General features: G+C 37.5%; 2 protein-coding genes and 1 long non-coding RNA gene across 4 annotated transcripts; 1 reads left to right on the top strand and 2 right to left on the bottom strand.

Moving 5' to 3' along the window:
- The first annotated feature begins 10,542 nt into the window (after positions 1-10,542).
- Positions 10,543-19,293, top strand: LOC311299899 (H-2 class I histocompatibility antigen, Q10 alpha chain-like). The gene is made up of 9 exons (XM_084423831.1): positions 10,543-10,708; positions 12,870-13,142; positions 13,242-13,529; positions 13,618-13,902; positions 14,580-14,702; positions 15,159-15,215; positions 15,556-15,606; positions 15,877-15,953; positions 16,384-19,293. The coding sequence occupies exons 1-9, from the start codon at positions 10,645-10,647 to the stop codon at positions 16,441-16,443; spliced, it is 1,278 nt and encodes a 425-aa protein (XP_084279957.1). The 5' UTR covers positions 10,543-10,644; the 3' UTR covers positions 16,444-19,293.
- LOC311299900 lies at positions 16,376-21,548 on the bottom strand. Its single transcript, XR_014629208.1, has 2 exons — positions 20,708-21,548; positions 16,376-20,238 (listed from the first exon to the last, which is right to left on the bottom strand). It is a non-coding gene; the product is annotated as an uncharacterized lncRNA (long non-coding RNA).
- A 1,629-nt stretch (positions 21,549-23,177) lies between these two features.
- On the bottom strand, positions 23,178-25,789 carry LOC311299334 (uncharacterized protein). Of its 2 annotated transcripts, XM_084422853.1 has the most exons (3): positions 25,457-25,789; positions 24,782-25,288; positions 23,178-24,529 (listed from the first exon to the last, which is right to left on the bottom strand). In XM_084422853.1, the coding sequence occupies exon 3, from the start codon at positions 24,239-24,241 to the stop codon at positions 23,471-23,473; it is 771 nt and encodes a 256-aa protein (XP_084278979.1). In that variant the 5' UTR covers positions 24,242-24,529; positions 24,782-25,288; positions 25,457-25,789; the 3' UTR covers positions 23,178-23,470. The 2 variants fall into 2 exon arrangements, with proteins under 2 accessions (XP_084278979.1, XP_084278978.1); XM_084422852.1 differs by having other exon boundaries at positions 23,178-25,288.
- Positions 25,790-26,428: the final 639 nt, after the last annotated feature.

Consider the following 26,428-nt stretch of genomic DNA (forward strand, 5'->3'; position numbering starts at 1 on the left):
TCTAGGCCACGTTCTTTTATTAAAGGGTTAGTTTCACTCAAAAAAATGTATTCTGTAATTTACTCACCCTCATGTCGTTCCAAAACCTGCAAGACTTTCTTTCGTCTTTGAAACACAAATGAAGATCTTTTTGATGAAATCTGAGAGCTTTCTACGCAACTACCACTTTGATGCTTCAAAAAGTTAATCTTAAAATTAATCCATATGAACCAAGCAGTTTAGTCCACATTTTATTTTTCTTCTGTTTATGTTTGTTGATTAATGTTTATATGCGAATAAAAGCGATCGAGTCTCTTCCGAAAATTTGGACTAAAACGCTCAATTCATATGGGTTAGTTTTATGATCTCTTTATGAACTTTTTGAAGCGTTAAAATGGTAATTGTGTGGACTGTCAATAGAGGGACAGGAATCGCTAAGTTTTAAAATATATTCATTTGAGTTTCGAAGATAAACGAAAGTCTTTTCATGACATGAGGGTGAGAAATGACAACAATTTTACACTTTTGGGTCAACTAACCCTTTAACTTTTTGTTATAGTGTTTGATGTGTCATCATGAATTATGGCAATCAAGACACATCAATCACCCAAGACACATGTAAATTCCAGGTCTGAACAAAGGCATTGTGTGGTTGCCCAGTTAGGTTTACATTTGTAAATTAAAATAAAATTTTACATTCGTCATGTAATAAAATTTGTACTGCACAAAGAATAAAATATAATGACACTCACAATTCTGGATTCATCTTCAGCATTCTGTTGCTTTCGTCTTCATGTCTGTTGGTTGCTTTCTGTTGCAATCTCATGAGAGGAGCTTTCTACACTTGACTAGTCGAGGCCAAATCTATTGAAAAAGGATTTGAAAAAAATATGTCAGTTGAGGCTAATATTTCCAAAATTCAGTAATGCAATACAATTTAAATTAGGGCTGTAAATATGGTAAACTAATTGTGATTACCCTTTCTATAAAGCATGGGTGTCAAATTGTAAAATTATTTATATTTATACATTCACACATCTACACTTGAATATTCACATATTCAAGTTAATAGCCACAAAACCTTGTGCAATGTTCACATGGAGGCCTGAAACAGTTTAAATATGCATTTAATCTGATTATTAAATACATTTATAATTTAAACGAGTAAATTGAGTGATAAGGCATCTTAAATTGAACTTGGTGTACTACGTTAGATTTTAAGACATGTTTAGAATTTTTCTTACTCATAATTTATTAATGATATTTATAATGTGGACAGAAAATACAGATTCATAATAATAAAATACAGACAGATAAATAGTTAGGACAAAATTTATCCCAAAATAACATGCAGTATGAATAGATAAAGAATGATTTCAAGCTAAAGTACCTGTTTGCTCTGCCAGTGCTTGTGCAAATATCTGTAGCAGCTAAACTGAATTGGAAGACAGACGGATTTACAGATTAGCTTTAACTCATTTTCACAATGTTTGAATTTAACAGTCATAAAAAAAAAAACTTGATGGTAGTAATTTGTCTTGACTCTTGACGCAGATATGACGACATGATATTCAGTGCTAAGAACAAAATAGAGATTATGTAATTCACACTTAAACAAAGGGCGAATAAAACGTTTTTAAACGCTTCCCCACCTCAGTCTACAAAAAGACACTTAACGTAAACAAGCTGTTAATAATGTGCATGCGTCACAAAAACGGAATTCTTAACGCGTTCATGTATAACACACAGCCACTTTTATACACACAAAACAAATATAAAATTACCATTTTGAAGAATTCTCTCATCTGCGCAGAAAAATAGCCCAAATGATGCTGCTTCCTCATGAACTTCAGTGCCAAGCTCGTCGTAAACCCAGGCCTCGGCGCGACTGGAGGCGGGAATGCTTAACGTTACTTTCATGAACGCTGTCAACAAACCAAAATGAAAGAAGCTAAAAAATATATATAACAAATTATAAGCACATTCCAACACATTTATTTAAACGTAAAAGCACCTTCATCCAGGAAATCAAATCGGCATGAGAAACTTTCACATTCTTCTGTAGGCTACATCTCTGCATCTCATGAACTTGATGAGCTTCCTTAGTCCTGACCAGTGCTTGAAGTGGGGGGAAAAAGGTGCCGGTACTCTCTTGCATTGGCAAGTAATCATGACATTTGAGATTTCTACAGTGAAAAACAAAACTTGGAGATAGCTGGTACAACAACAATTTATTGATATTTATGAACAACATAAATGTAAAGTCGTGTGTGTGTGTGTGTGTGTGTGTGTGTGTGTGTGTGTGTGTGTGTGTGTGTGTGTGTGTGAAAATGGAACTACTCCAAGTCTGCAAGTCCAAAACTACATTTATGGTGAGATTATTACATTTTATTTAATTAAATGCATTTATAGTGAGGTTATTATATTTTCATTCTGTGTTAATTTTGACCACGAATGCGCTGTCACTTTAATTCAGCGCGTGCAGCACAGCGAAAATAGACTTGGTGCAGAAATGATTGTTGCAGGGCTGTATACGTACCGCTCCTGGAACGCATTGCCGGACCGCATCCTCGTGCAGTGTGAAAGCTCTAACCTGTTAATATGGGTGCAGAAAAAAATAAGCACTGTATACACGCATTGGAAACGGAGTATATGTGAAATGGGCGTGACACTGACGCTTTTTTTTTTTTTTGTCAGTGGTAGAGTACCGGCTACATGCGAGAAGTAGCGGTATGCAAGAAAAAGTGCAGGTACGCTTTGGAGTAAAATGCAGAAGTGCCGGTGTCCTGCGTACCGGTGAGTACCGCCCCACTTCGAGCACTGGTCCTGACAAAAACGCACAGTTAATCATTTCTAAATGTGTTCACCACCATATTTTACTAAAAATGTTGACAAATGTATTTAGCTGCTACAATTTAATTTTAGAAAGATAAAAGCAATTCAACCTACCGTCTCGGTCGTATGAAGATAAAATGGCGTTGTCGTCTTGTGAGGCAGCAGTCATCGAGGGGCGGAGTCAATATAATTCGGCGCGTTCTTTTGCACTTTCGGTGTAAAAATAAAATTACACTACAAAACTACACTGAAGAGGAGTACTTTTTAACATTGTAGATTGTTAATTTAACTCTTTGGGAATTAATAACTTTTAACACTGCATTTTTTACACTGCCGATTTTACTGTGTAATTGTACTGTTATAAGACATAGATATGCATGAATACACTAGACAAATGCAACTAATGTGAATACATAGCCTACATTTTCAGTCAAGCAATGAATTAATGCATGGATTAATGAAATGATTATATTTTATTTACTGACAGCAATAGAAAACATGAATAAAATTGAGTAAATGAATAAATAAAAGTAACCATCACAATAAAGTCAACAACACATGAAATAAAGCTTTATTCAAATTTATTGTTCTAACAAACTATCACACATTTACAGGCGGTGAACTTCACAGACCTTCGACATTGTGCACAGAGTGAGCAAGGCAATCATGGGAATTTTGAGGAGGGTTATTTGCTTTCCAACCCGGAGGCAGTGGTAGCAGGATTTGCACAGCTGGCTGAGTCACCAGCTTTCAGCTGAGCAGTTGGTGGAATATATGTCTGTCATATCCGAATTAAATTTCCAGCAAATAGCAGGAGTTTCCAGCTTCACAATTTCGCTCTTCTGAATGGGTGCATCATTGAGCCAGAGGATGAGGAAGAACATGTTGTCGGCCCCCCTGAACCCCACAACCTTGAAGCAAGAGTGGGAGAACATATGTGGGACAATCTGGCTGCTGCTGTCTCTGCTCCAAACAATCGTGTGCTCCACGTGCAACACTCCATGAGCATGACTACCTGTAAAACATTTAAACGGATTAAAACGTTTTACAAGTCATGCTTTATTACTTTTGTGGTGTAGTCGGCTAAACCACTGAACTGGTAAGCAGAAGGTTGCTGGTTCAATCTCCATAGCCTCCACCACCAGTTTAATCCAGGTTGCTCCAGGGGGATTGTCCCTGTAATAAGTGCACTGTAAGTTGCTTTGGATAAAAGCATCTGCCAAATGCATAAATGTGAATGTGATTTTTGTAAATCCTGTTTTGAAAGTGTCTCAGGCACAAATGCTCAATAAAGCTGATTATTTCTTCAAGCTACTACTATAATATAAATGCATACAGTACATTTCATACAATTTCTATTTGGGGGGCTTAAAGGGTTAGCAAGGGCAGGTGGGGTGATGGAGGGTCTCATCCATGGCACTATCATCTCCAAGATGCTGCTGTGGCTCCCCATCTTCATTTTTTTAAAACAATGTCATTTGATTTCTGTATTAGAAGTAACAAAATGATCTTACTTTATATTTTTGTTTCAGGTTTTCCCTTTTTTTATTTTTTATTTTTTATTTTTATACAAACGTCACCTTGCCTTGCAGGCCCTGCTCCACCACAAAAGCTCTGTAGCAAATGCACAGAAATCAAGAATCAGAAAAGTGCTGTAATAACTCTGTTTGAAATTACAATAATTAAGATAAACTACAACTTAAGATTTAAATAGATTTAAAAAAAAAAAAAAATTCTGTAATATACTTACTCAAAGCCTTTGATGGCAGCATTCAACTTAATGAGACACTCTCCACCGGATAAACACACGTGCTCATCTGTCCCTGTAACATCCAGACAAAATTCACATTACCTCTGTGATTTATGTGCTCGATACTACATTTAAATGTTGAGGTATAGCTGCCGATTTAGGTTAATCAACCGAGAGTACAGTTGACAGTATGATAACCTGGCTTTCTGGAATACCCCCCGGATGGCGAATAAATTGCGCGTTCAATTTTAGTGTTGCTGTTGGAAAACTCTGAATTCTAGATGATACACTTAGTTAGCCTACAGAGTTCTGACCTTAGAAGGGGTGTTGATTTGAAACATGGCGAAAACACTGATCTATAAGGCCTAATATAGGCTATATATCATATAAAGAATAACAATCAAAATAAGGAATAAACCCTTAGGGGCAGTTTCCCAGACAGATATTAAGCCTGGTCCTAGACTAAAATGGCCTAAATGGATTAACAGAAATCTGCTTTCTCTGTCAAGGTTTTAAATAGTTCTAGGCTTAACCTATATCCCAATATGCATACTACTAAATAGTTTGAGATTAAAATAAGTGTGTCCCAAAGCATAGTATGTTGAAAAGAGTATGCCAGAAGTCCCCGGATGGTCTACTATTTCTTGTAGATTTTCGAAGTGTGAATTTGTGCAGACTATAACAGCTAATATTGCCCACAACCCATTGTGCTTTGGAGGAGGTTTCAGTTCAGAACTACAAACACAAATAAAAATTGTAAAAAAAAAAAGAAACATAGCAGATGTGCGCAAGAAGTTTTTGAATGACTAATAATCAACATTTAAGCTGATAATTTGTAATTATTTAATGTTATCCGTGTTATATACCATCTGCAACAACAATGTGAACTTTTATAAAGATCCTTTTGGCCATTAACTTTTAAATGCATCGTTATGCATTAATATGAAATATGCTTTAATATCTCCGCATGAAAGACCCGTGACTGGCAGATCAACGTGCTACTGAATTTTTCTCCGATACAGTAGGAAATGAAATGAAATGAAATGTGGAGGATTTTAACTGTGACAAGATGATGCCAGTTTATGGTGACAGGATAAAGACGCAATTTTATGACATGATAGTTTGTCCCAAAGCTTGTCTACTCTTCTGCTACACACTCAAAAGTATGTACTTTTTCTTCACAAAAAGAGTACATACTTTTAGGGCGTAGAATAATTTAGGGCGTAGAGTTTAATAATATGATTTTCTTGAGGAAGACTAGAGCTACTCCAGGACTAAATGGAGGCTTAAATTAAACCTACCATGAAGCAGGTTTAACTTCAGATTAATGCTGCTTCAAAGAATACACATGGATTACTTGGACTGTCAGAAAACCGAAGAAGACTGTTTTGAAGGAGACTGAGTGCGTGTGCATGTGACACAGTCATCGTCTGCACCACTCTGCCTTCGTCTGCACTACACTTCCCAGAATCCCTTGTGTCTTCACACCTGAACTCACTCCCTCAATTACCCACCTGTTCATCGTCTTCATCATCCGTGTCACCTGTGCTCACCTCATCATTGTTGATTTGTGTCTGTATTTAGTTTACCTCTGTTCAGTCTGTAACGTGCAGCATGGTTGCCAGATTGCAAAGATTAAGTAACAGCCATATCACACTGTAAAATCTCAGTTGTCATTCATGTCAGACTGTACAACTGCGTTTCAACAGCTACGGTCACGGTGCACATTTGTATAAAGTAGCCTTGTTGACAACAAGTTTAGGTAGATGGCAATATCACCTCTTTTGTAGCAGAAATAAATCTGCTGCAGATGTAAAATGTAACTATTAATTGCATTACTCATCACATATGTTTTGGAGTAAAAAGTACATATGCTTATTCAAAAATGTAGTCAAGTAGAGAGTAAAAGTTGCTAATACCTTTGATACTCAGCAAAACTACAGAGTAGCCAAAAAGATAAGCCAAAAAATAACTAGGCTAATTATTACATTTACTCAAATACTTTACACCACTACATACATTTTTTTTCAAACATCCTTCAAGTTGTAGCCTATATTGTACCTTGTTGATTAAATGCACAATAAAATAACTAACTGTGATAAAAGCGTTTAAAACACAAAATAAATAATTATTTAGTACATTTCTTATATCATTCGAGCTCACAACACTGTTGATGTCCCAGACATTCCAATATACACAAATTAAAGTTTTAGACTAAAGTCTTTGATATACTGTATTATTATAAACTATATATAACATTTGCACACTTCATAATGTACACTTCACAGCTTGTAATGTTTAGCTGCATTGCTAAATTCCATTTAGAGAGCATGTCCTGACAGGAATGCTGTTGGATCAGTGAGCTCAGCAAATCTATCAAAATGTAAATGTTGGCTTGAAAAACCTATGCCTGAAAGTTAACAAATCCTTAAAGTCTGAAAGTTATAAATAGATAGACAGATAGATAGGTTTCTAAGGAGAATGTTCTGTAAAGGTTACTAAGGTCTTCTGACTGAATGCTTGGTGGTTTCTATGGCATTTCCAAATGATTCTTTTTTTCATTTCAAATCTGTTTTCTGAGATAATATAAGTACTGCCTTTGATAAAGAACTTAACTTGTCGACCATAAACAATGTGTGTAGTATAAATACAATCCAGACATGCGTCTTCCGAATGCGCAAGCGAGGAAGCAGTAAGTATTTGTTTACTTGAATGTAAAGATACAGGGAGAAAACACTTATTTCCACAGTCTCAGAGTGAGAACATACCACGTTTTTTAAGAAAAAGGAAATAAGAGAATGTTTATTTTCCATATAGCAAAACATTTTTAACAAAAGTAAGGGAATGCATTTTCAGGAGAGAGTGGGAACTCAAGTAATAAACAAAACATAAGCTAACTAAGGTTTAGAAGAGCTACCTTCCCTGCATGAAAACAAAGATGAAAATCAACAACATAAAATTCCATGAGCATTTTTCCTCTCTAGCCAAAAACAGGAGAAACAAAGTCATACACAATAAAAGAAAAAAAGGCACTATCTCCCTGCAGCTAACACCAAAAACTATAGAGACAATAAACGTGAGCAGTTTCTTTTAATTACCCACAAGTAAAGCTCTAAGGCAGAGCAAATGAAGTTAATTCTATGAGAATACAATACTCTTTAGTTAAAAGGACAAACAGGTAAGCAACACTAATGAACAGTTGTTAGCACAGAACAGAACAAGTATAGGACCCACTCCTAACTCAAAGTTATCAGCAAGGGCTCTCACTTTAGCAAGCACACAGACACAGTTTTCAGTCTAAAGCTGGGGAGAAGTGTTCCTCAGTATAGCATTTTCTGAGTGCTCCTTTTATTCTCCTCTGCTCCGTCTCAGGCATGCTCACTACGAGTTGCAGCAGGTGGTAGTTAACCTGAGTGAGAGAGTGATGGAGAGAAATGGAGGAGAGCACAACACAGGGCACACAAGCATTTTCTCACAACAAATATTATACTCAGAACACCCTGAGACATAACAACACTAACTATAAGGAGACAATGGCGAAATTCTTCCTGGTATTTCTCAAACCTCTTGGTGAAGTACAAACTTGAGGCTTTGTGTGTTAGACTGCATATATGCCCATTTTCAGTAATTGTCCACTTCAGCTCTCCCAGTTAAGCTGACTGTGTATCCTAGTTAAAGGAATTTTGATGACATTGTGGAGATGGTCTTGTGCGTCACATGGATGTTTTAACCAATTAACGAACAGCTGTCTAGTCATTGACAATGAATAAATCTAGCATGGGTAGGGTATTTAAAGAAGCTACAAGCAGATGGCTTGATGGATAGAGATTCAGAACACTCTGCAAGGTAAGTCCTACAATTGGTTTGATGTGAAAAATTAAGTCAGTTAAGGATGATATTTGTCTCCTTTTGGAAGGAATTCTCTTAACTCTTCTCCTTTATTTCTTAAATTTCAGATGAAATTCCAGGTTTTCCATCTCTCCTCTACTCTTCAAACCACAGTTTTCTTTTTGCTGGTGCTCCTGGTTCAGCCTCCCAGAGGTCTAATGTTGCCACACCATCCCATGGTTTATCTGCCTACACTGGACAACCCTGAGTGGGAAGCGGCAATGCTCCAGCTGCAGGCTTCGCTGGGAGGTCCAGATGGCAGGCCAGTGGCGGCGCTCCAGCCCTGGGCTCTGATTCAAGAGCCAGAACCCAAGGAGCTTCTGGAGAGGGTGAAGGCAGAACTGGGATGGGGATCGAGGGACATGGTGAAGGACCAGAAGAGAGAGGAGCTGGGACGGAGACCCATGGGGACATTCCCAGACAATCATATAGTGCCTGTGCCTTATCCACAGGGGGGAGAGGTAGAAGAAGAAGGTGGAGAGAAGCGGAATGAGGCACTCACTTCCATTGCAGGAGGTTTGCAAGCCTTCAACAGACAGAAAGGAGGATTTGGCTTTCGATTTGGCAGAAAGTGAAGGGGAAAGAGTGTATATGTGTGTGTATGTCTGTGTGGATTTACTTAACTATACTTTGGAGACAAATGTGTCCCTAAAAGTGGGATAAATCTGACAAAACCACCCTTCAGGAATGTCCTTGGAAAATTGGGATGGGGGGGTGGTCAGGGGTTGTCTGCTAATAAAAAAAGTATATCAGAGAAACACAGAAATTATGTTTATTTCATGGAAAAAACATGCAAATATATGACATTTATTAAAAATTGTTAACAAATATTCTGCAGTCCTAACTTATTTTTCCACAAAACATCTTTCTTACTTAAGGTTATAAGCTAGGTATGTATGTAACCAGTTCTACTGACCCACTACGAGTGGGAATCTCACCGCAGGCTCCGGCGTGGGAGTTGGGTGATCTAACAAGGAGGCTAAAGACCACAGCCTCTAGCGTCAGTCGTTAAAGCACCTTTTGAGATCAGGGGAGTGTGGTTTACACGCACAGCTCTTACTGGCCTATGACATTTACACGCATACTGTCTTTGACTCAAATTGGCAACTATCATTAAACATCTTCGACTTCCGGTTTCTCTGCAGTGAGCAAATCTCTATCAGTTTAAATTAAAAGCTACATTAAAAATAGACATGTCTACTGAGATTGCCTGTAATTATAATAATTATACTAGTAATTACACACCTACATTCCTGATGACTTAAAATAATTTTCCTTGTTTGAAAAACATCAATATACAGAAGGCTATGAATCTTTCTGACAGTAGAAAATGCCAAATAATTTTTTGTGGCAATGAAATGTGAAAGAGAATGTCATAGAGATAACTTGGATAGAGATAACAAAACATATAGCGAGCAATAACTAAACTGCTATAGATCTCCTTTGTAGTTTGAAAAATGATTGTGTTATAGGCTAATTACCCAGAATGCATGGCCACTGGAATGACAATACAAAGATGGGCTTGATGATAAAACATTTGACGAAGCAATACCCTGTCAAGGGGAATTAGCTATTGGTCTAATCGTTTTTCTCTCTCTCCTGTTTTCACACTTTTTTAAAGCTACATAGACCTATGCCTATTCTTCAATACAGAATGACTGCATGAAACATATTGCTGTTTTATTACTTTTAGTTTAGCCTACTTTTAGCTTTGCGAATAAATCTAACAGCATGGAAAAAGGTCAATGCCAAATAAATTAAAAGCTCAGTCCAGTTTAGTCCACCGACTGTTAGTCCCTTATAGAGATATAGGCCTAATGGTTTACATATAGCCTATAAGCCTATTATATTATTGTAGGAAATCCAATAAATAAAGCTTATTTCGTTTAATCCTATTAAATTTAGCATATTTTGTTTTGCATACGTTATGAAATGATATTCACATAACAACAGGAACAAGGCCGTATACAAACGTCTTGACTCTTAACATCACAAGACGAGCAGAAACTCGTGACTACCTCCGCTCCAAGTTTTAAGTGACGCTGCGCTGTCTGTTTTAGTATTGGTTAAAGATCTCTAAGGGCTTGGAGGCTTGGATTTACATATTAACCTGTCCGACTGGTATCAGTTAAACTGGAGCCGTCAGCTGAGGAAGACACAGAAAAGGCAGCGAAGCTTTAACAGGCTTGAAAATGGGACTTTTCACCGTTTTGTGTTCGGCAGTTCTACTCTGTGCTGTTGTACCTGCCTGGAGCGGTGAGTCTGCTGTTATTTCGATTAAGATAAGATTATTTCGTTCTTAAAACTGAAAGTAAAACAAGCTTTCATTTACTGCAGTTTCTCAACACATTCATTACTATATAGGCTACTATCAGAATATAGGCTACTAAAATGCCCGAAACTTATTATGCCCATATGTTCAAGTCTGTTAGGCGTGTCGGTAAAATGGCGCAGGTAAACAAGTCTATATAGGCTACTTTCGGTTCAGGAGCTTCCTTGACATAACCGTTTGTACAGTTTGTAAAAAAGGTTTACGAGTTAAATCATCTCGATTGATCTTTTAACTATCCCTACTATAATAAAGGTGAAATGTTTCTTTTTACCTGCGACTCAGGGACGTCACTAGGATTGGAAGACAGGGGGGGCTTAGCCCCCAGGGTATTTGTAACTTGCGTTTGCAAAATCTTTGCACTCACATGCTAAGTTAAGCATTTCTTGTATTTTGCTTGTTCACTCTAGCTAGACTGCAGTTTTCCATAGCAAACCAAAATATCCCCTTTCCTTTACCTCAAGAAAACGTAGCTAAAGGTAAGCAGGTAATTAAAAACAACTTACAGTTTCACTCTGTATCACGACACTTAGCAGTACCAATCTTCCTTTCACCATACTGTGCGTTCACACCAAACGCGAATAGCGCGTCAAATTCGCGTCTAGTTGGACGCTTGAAAATGTTGAATCCATTCGCGCGTCCAGAGCTAAACTGACGCACGTAAAAAGCAAAAGTTTGAAGCGAAATTGACGCGCCACGCTAAACGCCTCATTCGCGCCGCAGGACCTCCAGACGCGCGTAAACGCGTCTTTGTAAATCACTCGCGCCAGACGCTCTATTCACGTTTGGTCAGGTGTGAACGCGTGTGTATCGGTGTGTGTAGGCGGGAGGGTGCATAACTTCAGACCAGAGCCATAGAGAGAATTCTTGATACATCGAATTGTTATTGCTGTTCTTATTATCATTTAGGGGGGCTTAGGAACATTTTGGGGTAGCTTCAGCCCCCCTAAAATAGGCCTAACGACGTCCCTGCTGCGACTTTAGTATTTTTAAAATTAAAAATAAATTTCGTAATGAGTAGAATGACGTGTTGCACTATTTAAAACAAACCGTCTATGATTCAACATCTGAAAGGGAAGAAAAATAGGAAACAATAGGAAACATATAAAAACTATTTTCTAGTTCATTATGAGATTTACTTTTAAAAGAGAGGAATCCACCAGTCACACTAAAAAATCTTTATGAAAAATGTTGAGAGATTTTTAATAGGCTAACAAAATATGAATTTATATTAGTTCTTGAAATACAAGATCACAGAGGAAGACTTGGTTGCACTTTCCTTTAAGGTGTCCTTGTTACAATGCAAAAGTAGGCTACTGAGTGCTATTCAACATGTACTTGGGGTTATAGGGTTAGGAGGATTAAGGTTTGTTTAGTGTTAGTTGCATGTAATTGTTTTTACTGTTATTATGTTATTAAGTTCATGTAACATTAGCACTGTAAAATAAAGTGTTACTGAATTGTTCCCCATTAAGTCATGAAAATATTATTTCTGAATGTTCACTGAATACTTAATGCTTTACGAATGTTAAGGGAACATTCCATTTTATTATCATTCTGCAAACATTATGGGAACGTTACTTTTGAATTTTCTATGAACATTTTGAAAGGCTAACATTTAAAAACATTAGATGAATGTGGAACTAAAATGTTTCAGATAAAACTTCCATGAATGATGAATAAATAATATTTTTATGTTAATGTTCTGAGAACATTATTAAAGACAAAATACCTTTGAACAATGTTACTTGACGAGCCTCAGCCTAATCTGGTTTGTTGGTCTCAGTCAGCTGGGTGTTTTAGACACAATATTGGCAGTTACTGTGTCTATTTTTGCTCCATAAGCAAAAATAGTTCCAATAAAGCCACAGGCAAATCATCCATTGTGTATCTCAGAATGGTGTTTGTACATAAATGAAGATTGTCAGTTGTCGCCTCCTGCTGGCATAACGATGTCATCATATATTTATAAAAATAATAGACCTTGTATGATCACAAATGTCCATGGCTGATTTGATTTATATCACCATATTCTGAGTGAATTTCTATTTTTTAAATCGTTTTTTTATTTATTTATTTGCATTGCAGACAAACACTCCCTGTACTACATTTACACGGCCTTGTCCAAACCTGTCGAAGTGCCGGGCATTTATGAATTCACAGCTATGGGTCTTCTAGATGACAGACAGATCGACTATTACAATAGCGAGGAAAAAAGAAAGATTCCCACACAGCACTGGATGAAAGAGAAAATGCAGGAGGATTACTGGGAAAAAGGCACCCAGTCAAGAAAGAGCAAAGAACAGTGGTTTAATGTGAATGTCAAAATTCTGATGGACCGTATGAGAGACAATAATTCAGGTGAGAAATATTGATACATATTTTCCTGCATATACATATAATTTACATATTATATTGTTATTATCATCTGAAAAACATTTTGTTTTCTGTCCCTTTCAGATGTTCATGTTCTTCAGTGGAGACATGGGTGTGAAATTGATCAAAAGGGAGAGGAAACTACGTTTTCCAAAGGCATTGATGAGTACAGTTATGATGGCAATAGTTTCCTGTCTTTTGATGATAAGGAGTCTCAGTGGGTTGCCCCAGTTGATGCAGCTCTTCCAACCAAGAGGAAATGGGATAATGTGCCCATCCTGAACCAGTACACCAAGGGCTACCTGGAGAAAGAGTGTGTGGACTGGCTCAACAAATTCAGAGAATATGGAAATGAGGAGCTCAAAAAGGGCTGTGAGTAAATGTAGAGTATTTGTATTTGTTGATTATCTGCAGTTATGTCAGATATAACTGATTGATAAACTGATTTCTGTGTCTGCAGCTCCTCCAAAGGTTCATGTGTTTGCGAAAAAGTCTACCAGTGACAAAACTAAGCTGAAACTCACCTGTATGGCCACTGGTTTCTACCCCAAAGATGTGATGTTGACCATAAGAAAATATCGCACATCCCTGCCTGAAATTGAGATTGAATCCACAAAAATCAGACCAAACAATGATGGAACCTTCCAGTTGAGGAAGAGTGTGGACATCAAGGAGGATGAAAAAGCAGAATATGACTGTTTTGTGTCCCACAAAACTCTCAAAGAACCAATTATTGTCAAATGGGGTAGGTAAAGTGAAAGTATTTAATCATTAGAGCAGGGCTTTTTTTCTCAGAGGAAACAATGATGGAAGTGCCTACTTGAAACAACTTGAAAGCATGATGTGTAAGTTTTTAGTTACCAATTAGCTTAGTGAAATTAGAGTTACATCTCAGTGTTTGTGAGCATCATGACACCTGCAGTGTTTACCGAGGGTTACACTCACAGAAAGGATGGATCACGTTTTTGTCGGAGACTCAGGGTCTATAAAAGAGAAATTATGCCACTTAGAAACTCTGAAAACAAACTGAAAACAAACATTGCGATCCATAAATATGTCTCTCATAGGATAAGTGCACAAATGTCTCATGAATAATTATCAGTACACCATAATGAGAGCAAATATCACAACCTATGACATTGACACTATGAAGATTTTAAACTCCGAAAGTCAAAAATAGTGCCAAGATAAGTTTTCTATTACAATTAAAATTAACTGATGATAACATCTGTAATGTGCAACACAAACACCTGTTAAAATCTCAGAAAATGTAGTTGAGTGTTTATTATTAAATGTTATTAAATTACTCTTTATTAAAGGCTTAACAATGGAATTTAATTTTCTAAATGTAGTAGACATTTAGACTTTACATACAGTAACTTTGTCCATTTATTGATTTATTTAATTAAATTTTTTTTGCAGATGGAAAATGCAATGACTGCAATGAAGGCCCTGTCCTGGCTATTGGAATTGTGATTGGAGCTGTAGTTGCAGTAGCTTTTGTTGCAGCGCTCTGCTTTTACCTTTATAAGACTAAAATACTTTGTGAGTATAACAACATATAGACAGATTCTGGGCACAATCTTTTAAATACTTTTCTCTGATAAAGGCTCTTTAAATGTCAGAAATGACAGGACTTCAGAAAAAAAAAAAAAATCTATTGTTTCACTTTGGGGTGAGCAATTATTCCAAAATCTTAAAATAGTCCATTGAAATCTATTAAGTTGCAATCAACTAACCTCCCCTTAAAAACTATACTAAAGGTTTTTTTTTTTGTTTTGTTTTTTTTGTGCTGACTTGTTCACTTGTTCATCTCTGCCTCTGACAGCAATGCATTTAGATTGTAACTGTTGTAGATTGAATCACCTTTATTTGCAATCCTCTCTAGTCTTCCCACAACAGAGTACTACAATGGATTAGTGCTTTTGTACCTTTTTTTTATTTATTAGTATTACAATGCAAAGAGTATTCAGAAATTATTTAATCTGTCTTGCCCTTTAGTTTTCAAAAGCAAGGATGTCAAGGATGTCAAAGATGAAGAGAATCATTTTCTGCCAGGTACCAGTAATCCCATTCTTAATATGTTATCAGTCTTATGTATCAGGAGATGTTGAAACACACTTTGACATTTCACTGTTTCTACAGAAGGAGAAAAAAGTGCACATAATGCACCAGTAATGAAAAGTGATGCCACTAGATTTCAGGAGGAAGATAATAATTTAGCTAATTATTATGTTTTAGATATTCCATTTACCAGGGTGATGTTAATTGTATGTACTTACAACTTGTTCATTAAATGTCTGCAGTTGCAACAAAAATTGGAATCAAAGTGTACATTTCACAATGCAGTTCAAAATCTCAGTTTTGCCTAACTTGCATAATATGTTTGTTTGTCTAGGTGAGGAACACAATAAAGCTGGCAGTGAGAAAAGCTTTTCATCTGACTCTGGTAAATATGCCCCTTATTCAAATATATCTCATGCTTTTTTTCCCCCTGAAATCCAAAAATCTCTATCCACACATAGGAAGGGTGTGCAAAGCTTCATGGGCTCTATATGCACACTTTTCACTGTCTTGCATACATGTTTCTTTTTCTCCTTTTTCTGCATTTTTATTTATTTATTTATTTTTGTGGCCAAAATTTTTGTGCATCCCTATTTAATGCCATCTCATGCATAGCAATGGAGAAACACGCTGATATTTCTCTGTTCCTCAACAGGAAAAGGGAGTGCTGGTGCAAGTACAGACAACAGTCCTTCTAACTCTCTGGAGCAAGTGAACAGTGTGGTAACTAAGGTAGCTAAGGTTTGAACTAGCAGGGATGGGGAACCAGGGGGGAGGTGCAGAGAAGATGAGTTACATGTGAATATTAGAGAAGGCTGAACATCAGCCGAAGTCCCAGACAGCAGAATATTTACACCTAGATGGACATGACCAAAAGCAATTTGAAGTAAGACAAAAGCAGACTATAGGGCCAGTACCAGGATGTGGGTAGCTAATTTGCTAAGGGTGCCTATATGCTGAAGTGAACTCTAAATTGGGGAACACTGGGAATGCCTTGATTTCAAATGTGATGGTGTAAAGTTGTGTAGCTAGCTCTGAGTAAAGTGTACCAAATCTGGTAATTCATTTTTTAAATGTTAAATGTTTTTAATATAAATATTAATATTGAATAACTCATAATAATAAACTAAATAACACATATTTTTGTCTGTATCTCTGTTAGGACTCCAGTGGCAAGAACATGCCAGAAGAAAAATTACTGCTACAACAGAATAACCCTTGATACGAAGGTAGAACATCATGGAAAAGTTGCAATGGCAGATTTGTGGTATTTGTCATAGTCAGTCCTGACAAGCATTATATTTTATATGGGGGGGGGGGGGGGGGGGGGGGGGGGGTGTTCTCAGGTATGCTCAGAAAAATAATCCTGAGCATACCTGAGAAACAAATCCCAATAACTATCCTGAATACTAATAGAAATTAGATATATTCTTTTAAACTCTTGAATGTCTTGAATAATGCAGTGGTGTATTGTTAATGTAATGTAGATTGGTGTATTGTTAATTAATGTTACATTAATTGATTCATTTTGATTAATTGATTAATACACTGACTTCAGTTATATAATTATACAATGTTGATTACAGTCATTTTTCACTTGATCAGTGGTACAGTATATGTCTGTCTGTTATTTATGTGGGATCAATTTATTCTTAAATTAGACTAAAGTATAAACATGGATTCAGTTATAGCACATTTACCTTTATTAGACTAAAATGTATGTACAGCTGTTTGTACATTGAGAATGGACTGTCTATAAATCTGGGGCCTCATTTATAAAATGTTACGTGGAAACTGTCTTGGAAATAAGATAATTTCTCAAATGTGCGTACGTGTGATTCCGAACAAATTAACATGCGCACAAAAAAGCATGCGTACGGCTCCCTTCCAGATGTGAAATGTATAAATCGCAAATGATCTTGAAATTGTGTGCAGCTGAAATGTTTCAGATCCCCGCCTTGTAAATGCCCCCTAATTAATATCATTATAGCATATAAAATCGCAGCAGTCCAAATCCTTTTAATTGAGAATGGCGAGTGGCAAGAAAAATCATTTTAGCATGGCCTAAATCGTGGTCCTGTTGGTTGATTAGCCGAAATAATTAATAATTCCACACGTGTGGAATCAAAGTAGACATGCTAAATAATTTAACTTTAATGCGGGTAATTACGCTAACAGGGCTTTGGAAAAACGTGCAGGCCTATGTTTTATTTTGAGCAAGTATCCTTTCATTTGATTAGCCTATTATTAAGCCTACTACTTCTAATAATACTAATTATAATAATGTGGGATTAGCATAATTGGGGAAAATTAATTTAAGTAATTTTTAAAGTTAGTATTTCAAGCTATTTTAAAATGTTTGCTGCATGGTTAAAGTACGCTATCATATCAGTCAAAATTGCGTTGAGAAAAAGAAAAATTAAACTGTAAAGGGTTTAACCTACTTTTATTTGTGTATCGCCTACTCACAATAAAAACTAAATATTGTGTCTTAAAGTTTTTTTTACAATTACTAGGACACATTTCTCAATAGATAACTTTTTCAAATCTCTTCACACCAACCTAACCAACTTTCAGCTTCACAGCAGTTCATTTCACATTCAAAATGCACTAAAACTACCAAAACACTTCATAGGCCTACATGTCTCAAATCAACACATTTTTCCATAACACTAGCAAAGGTTTCACCCAACAAACACACTTTGTCAATCATAAAACACAGACCTAAAAACACTAACATCAGGTAGCATTATACAATGTTTTCTTTTTCTTTACAAAACTAGAATGACACTCTCTATTGCTTATATGTTGCATGGTCCATGTTTACATTACAGTACAAAATTATTCCTAAGTTTTCCCCTTTTGAATGGATGGTAATGAAATTGAAAGAACCCCTTGTGTAGGTGTTCAGCTACATCTAATTGTTTTGATAGTATTTGATTTTTTAGATTCAGAATATATTTCAATATGGTATTACTGTTTAAATGTAGCATCCTGCTGTCTTTTTCAGCTTTGCATTTTGTTTGGTTTTGAACTTAATCTTTTAAAAACTGTAAAACTTATGTAAACGTGCAAATTGGCCTGTAAAGTATAAAGTTTTGGTGGTGTTTGTGTCTACCACCAAAGACCATGTTTACTGGAATGTAAACAACAAAACAATTCATGTAAATTGAAAGATGTCATCATTGAATACATTTTGTAGCAAAGCAATGATAAATGATCCACAGTTTAGCTCAAATAAACTGCTGTTGTGATCGCTGTGTGAAGAGTTTGGAAAAAGTGACTTAAGTATTGAGAAATGTATCCTAGCGATAGTAAAAAAACAACAACAAAAAAAACAACAACAACAACTAACAATCAGGATGTGCTTTCAGCCGTCTCGGTTTCCTTTAACTTGAGCGCATCACAAAAACGAATCTAAATTCAGCGTAACCTAAACTTGTCGCAGTTTTTTTTTTCATATTCTGTTGTCTGATATTTGCACATATAAAACATCTAAAAATAATAATAATAGCTAATAATAATTTGTCACAGACATGTATCTACTCTAATTAGAATGATTTATCTGTCAGGAAAATTAACTGAAATGCACATCCCTGATAATAATAATAATAACTATTAACATTATTGTTATTATTACTATTACTGCTGCTTAGATTTCTAAATACCTGCAGTACTCTGACTCTCTACCACAAGGAAAAGTGTGTACGTCTGCTTAAACCCTGACGTGAATGCACTTTTCCACGTCAAATACCGTTTTTATAAATATGAATTTTGCCGTGGATTTTAGCATACACACACTCTAAGATCAAATCTGTGCATACTCATGTTTTATAAATGAGGTCCCCTGCTGTGTAATGTTTCATTTAGGGTTTCATGGAAATAATGGTAGCCACTCATGTACAAGGTTTTGTTTCTGTCGTTTCTGCTAACCTATATATAAACTTGTCCTAAAAGGGTTTTGGTCTCATTTACTTTAAAAACTGAGGAATCTGATGATTAGACCTACACACTGACTTTTTGTAAACATTTTCATAAAAGCAAATAAAACCAATAGGTCCTATATCAAATACCTGTGAGGATTTCTTGAGCTTTTTTATAAGAAAGATTGAACTGATTAGAGAAGATATTGTGCCTTCTACTAATATTGTTCATGCAGCTCCCACTCCAAGTTCTTGTGTATTTGATGGGTTTGATCTTGTAACAAGTAGTGGTTTATCCCTCAATTAAAAAACAAGGGGCTGTATGTATAAAGCCACTCAGAGTAAAATTTTAGGCTTAAGTCGGTCAAAATTCTAAGAATGACATCATTTTACTCTTATTCCTAGACTTAAGAATAAGTGTGATTCATAAAGGTTCCTAAGTGTTAAGACTAGGTCTCAACACTTGCCAGGCGAAGAGAAAAACCCTCTAGTCTGACAGAGTCAAATGAGCTCTCACCCCAAGGGGACACGGCTCACCCTGGGACTGAGTGGCATCCACTACCCAGTGGCCAACCTCTGTTTGGAGACAGCCTTTCCGTTCTGCTGATCTCCAAGTCAAACGAAGAGCTGTTCAGAACTTCTGAAGCTCTGTGTGCGGTCCACGTAAATATGCAGTGCTCGAACAGGACACAGCAATGCAAGGTTTGGGTCTGCCTCCTCCATGGGTGGTTGCAAGTTCACCACCTGGTCCTGGAAGGGGGTTGTGGGAACTTTGGGCACATATCCGGGTCGGGGTCTCAGGATTAAGTGAGAGTCAGCCAGTCCAAATTCCGGGCATGTTTCGCTGACTGAAAATGACTGCAGGACCCATCCACTTGGTACATGTGAGCGCAGTCAGGAGTGCCGTCTTGAGAGACCGGGTTGTAATGGTGACTTGATAGCTAGGACTGTAACTGTAGCTAGTTGAGAATAAGTGACCACTGTGGTGCATCAGTAAGAATGCAATCGAATGCTCTAATGCTCTTCCATGGATTTATTGACAGCCAGCAGATGATTATCTGTCTTCGTGAGTGTAGGCTACAGTATGTGTGGTTCTACAATAAACAATAAAAAAATAAAAAATATCAGCATACAAGTAAACAACAGTGCTGACATGATGTAATAAGTAAAGCTAATAAATGGTAATTAGTACAACTTTTCTTTCAAGTAACTTTAGCTGCTTATATCAAATAACCAAATAATATAGCAGGTAACACACATTAGCTCCTTATTAAATTAAAGAACAGCCTTTTTACTGCTGGGTCTCAGTAACAGCAACCCCAAAACAGTTATCTACTACACAACCATTGCAAACACTCCAATAATAACTATGCAGTGTCAGGTGAGCACACACATAAACACAATAGTAGTGTAACACTAGTAATACTAGGCATTAGCATGCTGCTAGCGAACTTTATGCTAACATACAGCATTTCAACTGAGTATCCCAGAATAGACAACACTCATAAAAAACCTAAGGCACCAAAAATACACATATGTAAACATTTACACCAGGGTACGCACATGTCTCTGAAAGCACACATGCACAGATAGCGACACAGACGACAACTATGCACTTCAGAAATATCTACGATGTGCTTCCCGGCCACTCTCACTACTAACTCAAAAACGAAACTTATCAGTCAGCGCAAACAGGTGTCCTCTCTGTGGCCCCAAACCGAAAGTGCTGATTGGCTGATCCCCGTTACCCCGAACATAAATAGCAAGTCCTTCTTTACACGGGTCTTGCAACCCTTACAAAAATAACCTACAGGAATCCTGCAGGATTTTCATTTTTTCTGCAGGTATCCTGCAGGAATTATAAAATCCTGCAGGATTTTTCACTTGTACTGCACATCAGTCCTGCAGGAATTATAAAATCCTGCAGGAATTATAAAGTCCTGCAGGATTTTTCACTTGTACTGCACAGCAGTCCTGCAGGATTTTTTAAAAAATCTGCAGGAATTATAAAATCCTGCAGGATTTTTCACTTGTACTGCACATCATTCCTGCAGGAATTATAAAGTCATGCAGGATTTTTCACTTGTACTTGTACCTGAGGAAAAAAGTTCATCAGGGCAGCACTAAGAGAAAAGTTAAATGATGAGCACAAGTTACGAGTAAGGTAATAATTTGTCATACAACACACACACACACACACACACACACACACACACACACACACACACACACACACACACACACACACACACACACACACACACACACACACACACACACACACACACACACACACACACACTCTCTCTCTCTCTCTCTCTCTCTCTCTCTCTCTCTCTCTCTCTCTCTCTCTCTCTCTCTCTCTCTCTCTCACTCTCTCTCTCTCTCTCTCATGCTCTTTCTTTCTCTCTCTCTCATGCTCTTTCTTTCTCTCTCTCTCATGCTCTTTCTTTCTCTCTCTCTCTCTCTCTCTCTCTCTCTCTCTCTCTCTCTCTCTCTCTCTCTCTCTCTCTCTCCTCACACACCCTCATGCTCATGCTCTCCCTCTCTCTCTCACACACACACGCTCATGCTCTTTCTCTCTCTCTCACACACGTGTTAATGATCTCTCTTTCTCTCTGTATCTCTCACACACACAAACACACACACGCTCATTCTCTCTCTCTCTCTCTCACTCACTCACTCACTCACTCACTCACTCACTCACACACACACACACACACACACACTTTTTTTTTTAATTTCTCTTTTTTTCTTGTTTTTCAGGAAAACAGTGTAGAGGCTTCATTTAACGGATCAGAGCAACATTTGGCTGTGAATTGGACTCTGCTTCGCTCTGCTCTTACAGTTTCAATAAATACAATAAATAATTTGTGAAAATACATTGTTTGTTGTGAAGTTATTCCCCCTGCATGAATCCTACAGAAGCCATAAGAAGACCTGTATAATTGCATATCCACAACAGTCCTGCAGGAACTTTGAATATTATATTTTAAAACCCTGCAGGGATGTAATTCCTGCATGTTTTCCTTCACAAAATTCCTGCAGGTATTCCTTCAGGAAAATGAGCTGAAAATCCTGTAGGAAATCCTGTAGGAAATCTGCATAATATTCCTGCAGGATTCCTGTAGGTTATTTTTGTAAGGGAATGGCTCAAAGGGCGCTCTCTGTAGGGCTGTTCATACCACAGAGAGTCCTAAGAGAGGATGAGGCGTGGTCGAGGAGGATTCAGTCTCCTCGCCTCTCAGTAAATATGTTTTGACTCTCTTTGATATTTTATGTATGTTGTAATTAGCTTGTTTCTCCAATATTCTTATTTCTTACTTGTTTTGGGGAATTTAGGAGGAGGGTGCAATTTTTGTTTGTACTCCTGATTTTTTTCCGGTTTATGGTTAAGCAGGGAGAGAGGGAACAGTTATGTAAATTATTTTTCTGGATTATCTTTCTCCAGGTAATTTAGAGAGATTTCTGGGGTTTGTTATTTTGGCCAGGCTCTCCCCTGAAGATTAGATTAGATTAGATTCAACTTTATTGTCATTACACAAGTACAGGTACAAGGCAACGAAATGCAGTTTAGGTCTAACCAGAAGTGCAATAGCAGCAAGTGCAGGATATACAGTGGTTCCATAAGTGCAGAACATGGATATGTACTGAATAAATATAGAGTTGAATACTATTATAAACAAAAATTTACAGATAGATTGTCCTATGAATATAATATACAGATAACTATTACTGTGAACAGAGTTTACAGCTAGATATGTACTGAATATAATAATATACAGATGGCTATTACTATAAACAGAATGTTTACAGATAGATATGTACTGAATATAATATACAGATGGCTGTTACTATAAACAGAATTTTACAGATAGATATGTACTATGAATATATATACAGATGGCTGTTACTATAAACAGAATGTGAGCATAATATACAGATGGCTATTACTATAAACAGAATTTAACAAATAGATATATGTATAAGTTAGGCTAATGAGCAGTATAACAATGGATTTAAAGTAGTGCAAATAAAGTTTGGACAGAAGCTATCCGAGTGAAAGTGCAGTGGAAAGTAATTGCATATTACAGTTAAGGTACGATATTGCAATGTATATATAAACAGTCGGTACTGTAAATAAACAGTCGGCAGTGCAAATTGAGCATATTCCAGTCAAGGTAGTAGTGCAAGATGCATATGTAAACAGTTGTTACTGTAATAACAGTCAGCAGTGCAAAATAACATTATAGTATTGCAAATAACAAAATGGAGGCAGGTGTGAGGAGGGAGAGGAGAGTCAATCAGTATATGAGGGGAGTGAGATCAATGAGGGTTAGAGTTTAATAAAGAGACAGCTCTGGGGAAAAAACTGTTCTTTAGTCTGCTGGTCCTGGTCCGGAGGCACCTGAAACGCCTGCCGGAGGGCAGGAGAGAAAACAGTCTGTGGGCTGGGTGAGAGGAGTCCTTAAGGATGCTGCGAGCTCGATGCAGACAGCGTTTCCTCTGGATGTGCTCGATGGCAGGTAGTGGAGTCCCAGTGATGCGCTGGGCGGTTTTCACCACCCGCTGCAGTGCCTTGCGCTCTGCAACAGAACAGCTCCCATACCACACTGTAGCACAGTTGGTCAGGATGCTTTCTATTGCACAGCGATAGAAGTTCACCAGGATAGTGGAGGAAAGCTGATTCTTCCTCAGTGTCCTCAGGAAGAAAAGGCGCTGGTGAGCCTTCTTGACCAGGCTGGAGGTGTTGGTTGTCCAGGTCATGTCCGCCGAGATGTGGATCCCCAGGAACTTGAAACTGGAGACACGCTCAACAGCCATTCCATTGATGTGGATGGTGTCGTGTGTGCCTCTTGACACTTTCCTGAAGTCCACGATGAGCTCCTTCGTTTTGGTGGTGTTGAGGAGCTGGTTATTTTCGGTGCACCATGTGGCCAGGTGCTTGATCTCCTCCCTATAGGCAGTCTCATCGTTGTTGCTGATGAGACCAATCACCGTAGTGTCGTCCGCAAACTTGACGATGGAATTAGATCCGTACACAGGCTTGCAGTCGGAGGTGAAGAGGGCTATTGAAGCTATTGTCCCTATTTTCATTATTATTCTTTTTCATATTTCTGGTTTGGTTATTGTTGCTTTTCTGCCTTTTTTACCATTTATAACAGAAAATTAAAAGTTATTATTTGTTGAATTGGTGGTTGTGTTGTTGATTCTGGGACAGAAGGTTGGAAATCCTCGTTCTCTCCATGGTTTTCTTTTTCTTTCTCTTTTTTACTTTGTCATCAGCTCCTCAACCCTAGATGGGTAGCTATGTAACACTATACCTCCTCCTCATTGTAAATATCCAAATTTTTGATCCAGAAACATTCAATACAACATGCAATGCTGTAGTATTTTATTGATGTAGAAAGCAGAAAGATAAGGAAAGATGGGTAAATACACAACCCACTGGATCAAACTGGGGTTAAGAATCAGGTGCATTTTAAAAACCATTTCAAACCTTTACTGAATGTGCACTGAAACTTATCATTTATCTTATAGACCCAAGGTGCATAGTCAAAAAGAAAACAATGAAAAAAGTGCAATATTGTATAGTATATTGTATTGTATAGTATTGCTCAGAAGAAAAAAAAAAACCTTAGTTTGGTATTTGCTTGTAGGATCAGTGGACTGTGGCGTAACATCCTCTCATTCCACTTAATCTGGCAATGAAATCAGAAAAGAAAAATTATTAAGGCAACATACAAATAATATAAATAGTACAAATGTCTAACACACCATCTCTCTCACTGTAAAATCCAGCAGTGATTCTAACTAACACTTTTTAGTTAACTTACTTAATGTCTAAACTTAATTGTAAAAATCTAGTAATATGTACTATTCACATACTATGCCTTTTTGTACTCAGAAAACCCAAGTAAAGATTAATTGATTGGTTTGAGTTTGGCTTTTGAGGAGGGGAAAGGATGAATGGACTTTTCACTATAATTTCCTCCACTTCTGCAGTTTATTTTCTCTGCTTGCATTCACTCATTTCCCAAAGTCACACAGACTTAAACATTCCGCATGCAAAACACAACAATCGTATCAACAATCTTAAATGTTTTAGTGACTCCAGCTGGGATGGACTCAACATATGCAGCCCTGTGAAGACACAGAGAGAAATAGAGAGGGGCGTATCAAAACTGCATGTCAAATATAGTTATGTCAAAGGCAAATTTTTATATTAAAAGGATTTATAGTAAGTAATTTTATCTTATTCAGTAATTTTCTAACCATTAGAGTAAGTATTAAGAGAGAGACAATACTTACAGCTCATTATTGTTGCCATTATTGTCCAGGCTGTTGCCGATACGGATCTGAGCTCCATTTATCCTCTCTGTAGAACCATCTCCACGATTAGTGACGCTAACCCTGGATACCTCGAAGGCTTCCCCCAAGTCAACTCTCCACCAGGGGTTCCGGTCTGCATCAGTATGACTGCATGACCCATGATCATAATTTGAATCCCTGTTGCCATCGACAGCCCTTTGAGCTCCTGCTCCACCGTATGTGGAAGACTGGACAGCTGTGGCTCCAAGAGCAAGATTCCCTGTTTAACATAAAATAATAAACAATAGCTTTTCTTTTTTAGGGCCCAAGCCCTGAAAGGGCGAATGCCCTATTGTTTTCGGTAGGATTATTATTAGGGCCCAAGCCCTGAAAGGGCGAAGGCCCTATTGTTTTCGGTAGGATTATTATTATTATTATTAGGGCCCAAGTCCTGAAAGGGCGAAGGCCCTATTGTTTCCGGTAGGATTATTTATTAGGGCCCAAGCCCAAAGGGCGAAGGCCCTATTGTTTTCGTTAGGATTATTATTATTATTAGGGCCCAAGCCCTGAAAGGGCGAAGGCCCTATTGTTTTCGGTAGGATTATTGTTTATTAGGGCCCAAGCCCTGAAAGGGCGAAGGCCCTATTGTTTTCGGTAGGATTATTTGTTATTAGGGCCCAAGCCCTGAATGGGCGAAGGCCCTATTGTTTTCGGTAGGATTATTGTTTATTATTATTAGGGCCCAAGCCCTGAAAGGGCGAAGAGCCCTATTGTTTTCGGTAGGATTATTTGTTATTAGGGCCCAAGCCCTGAAAGGGCGAAGGCCCTATTGTTTTCGGTAGGATTATTAGGGCCCAAGCCCTGAAAGGGCGAAGGCCCTATTGTTTCCGGTAGGATTATTAGGGCCCAAGCCCTGAAAGGGCGAAGGCCCTATTGTTTTCGTTAGGATTATTATTATTATTAGGGCCCAAG

Source organism: Rutilus rutilus (genome assembly GCF_951802725.1).
Source record: "Rutilus rutilus genome assembly, chromosome: 11".
NCBI classification, from domain to species: Eukaryota; Metazoa; Chordata; class Actinopteri; order Cypriniformes; family Leuciscidae; genus Rutilus; species Rutilus rutilus.

What these genes read in the sequence shown, in the direction of transcription:
- LOC311299899 (XM_084423831.1), top strand. Translation starts at nt 10,645, where the DNA reads ATGGGACTTTTCACCGTTTTGTGTTCGGCAGTTCTACTCTGTGCTGTT. An exon ending in TATGAGAGACAATAATTCAG is followed by an intron (nt 13,143 to 13,241) that starts GTGAGAAATATT and finishes TGTCCCTTTCAG; the next exon opens with ATGTTCATGTTCTTCAGTGG. An exon ending in TGAACAGTGTGGTAACTAAG is followed by an intron (nt 15,954 to 16,383) that starts GTAGCTAAGGTT and finishes TATCTCTGTTAG; the next exon opens with GACTCCAGTGGCAAGAACAT.
- LOC311299334 (XM_084422853.1), bottom strand. Translation starts at nt 24,241, where the DNA reads ATGAAAATAGGGACAATAGCTTCAATAGCCCTCTTCACCTCCGACTGC.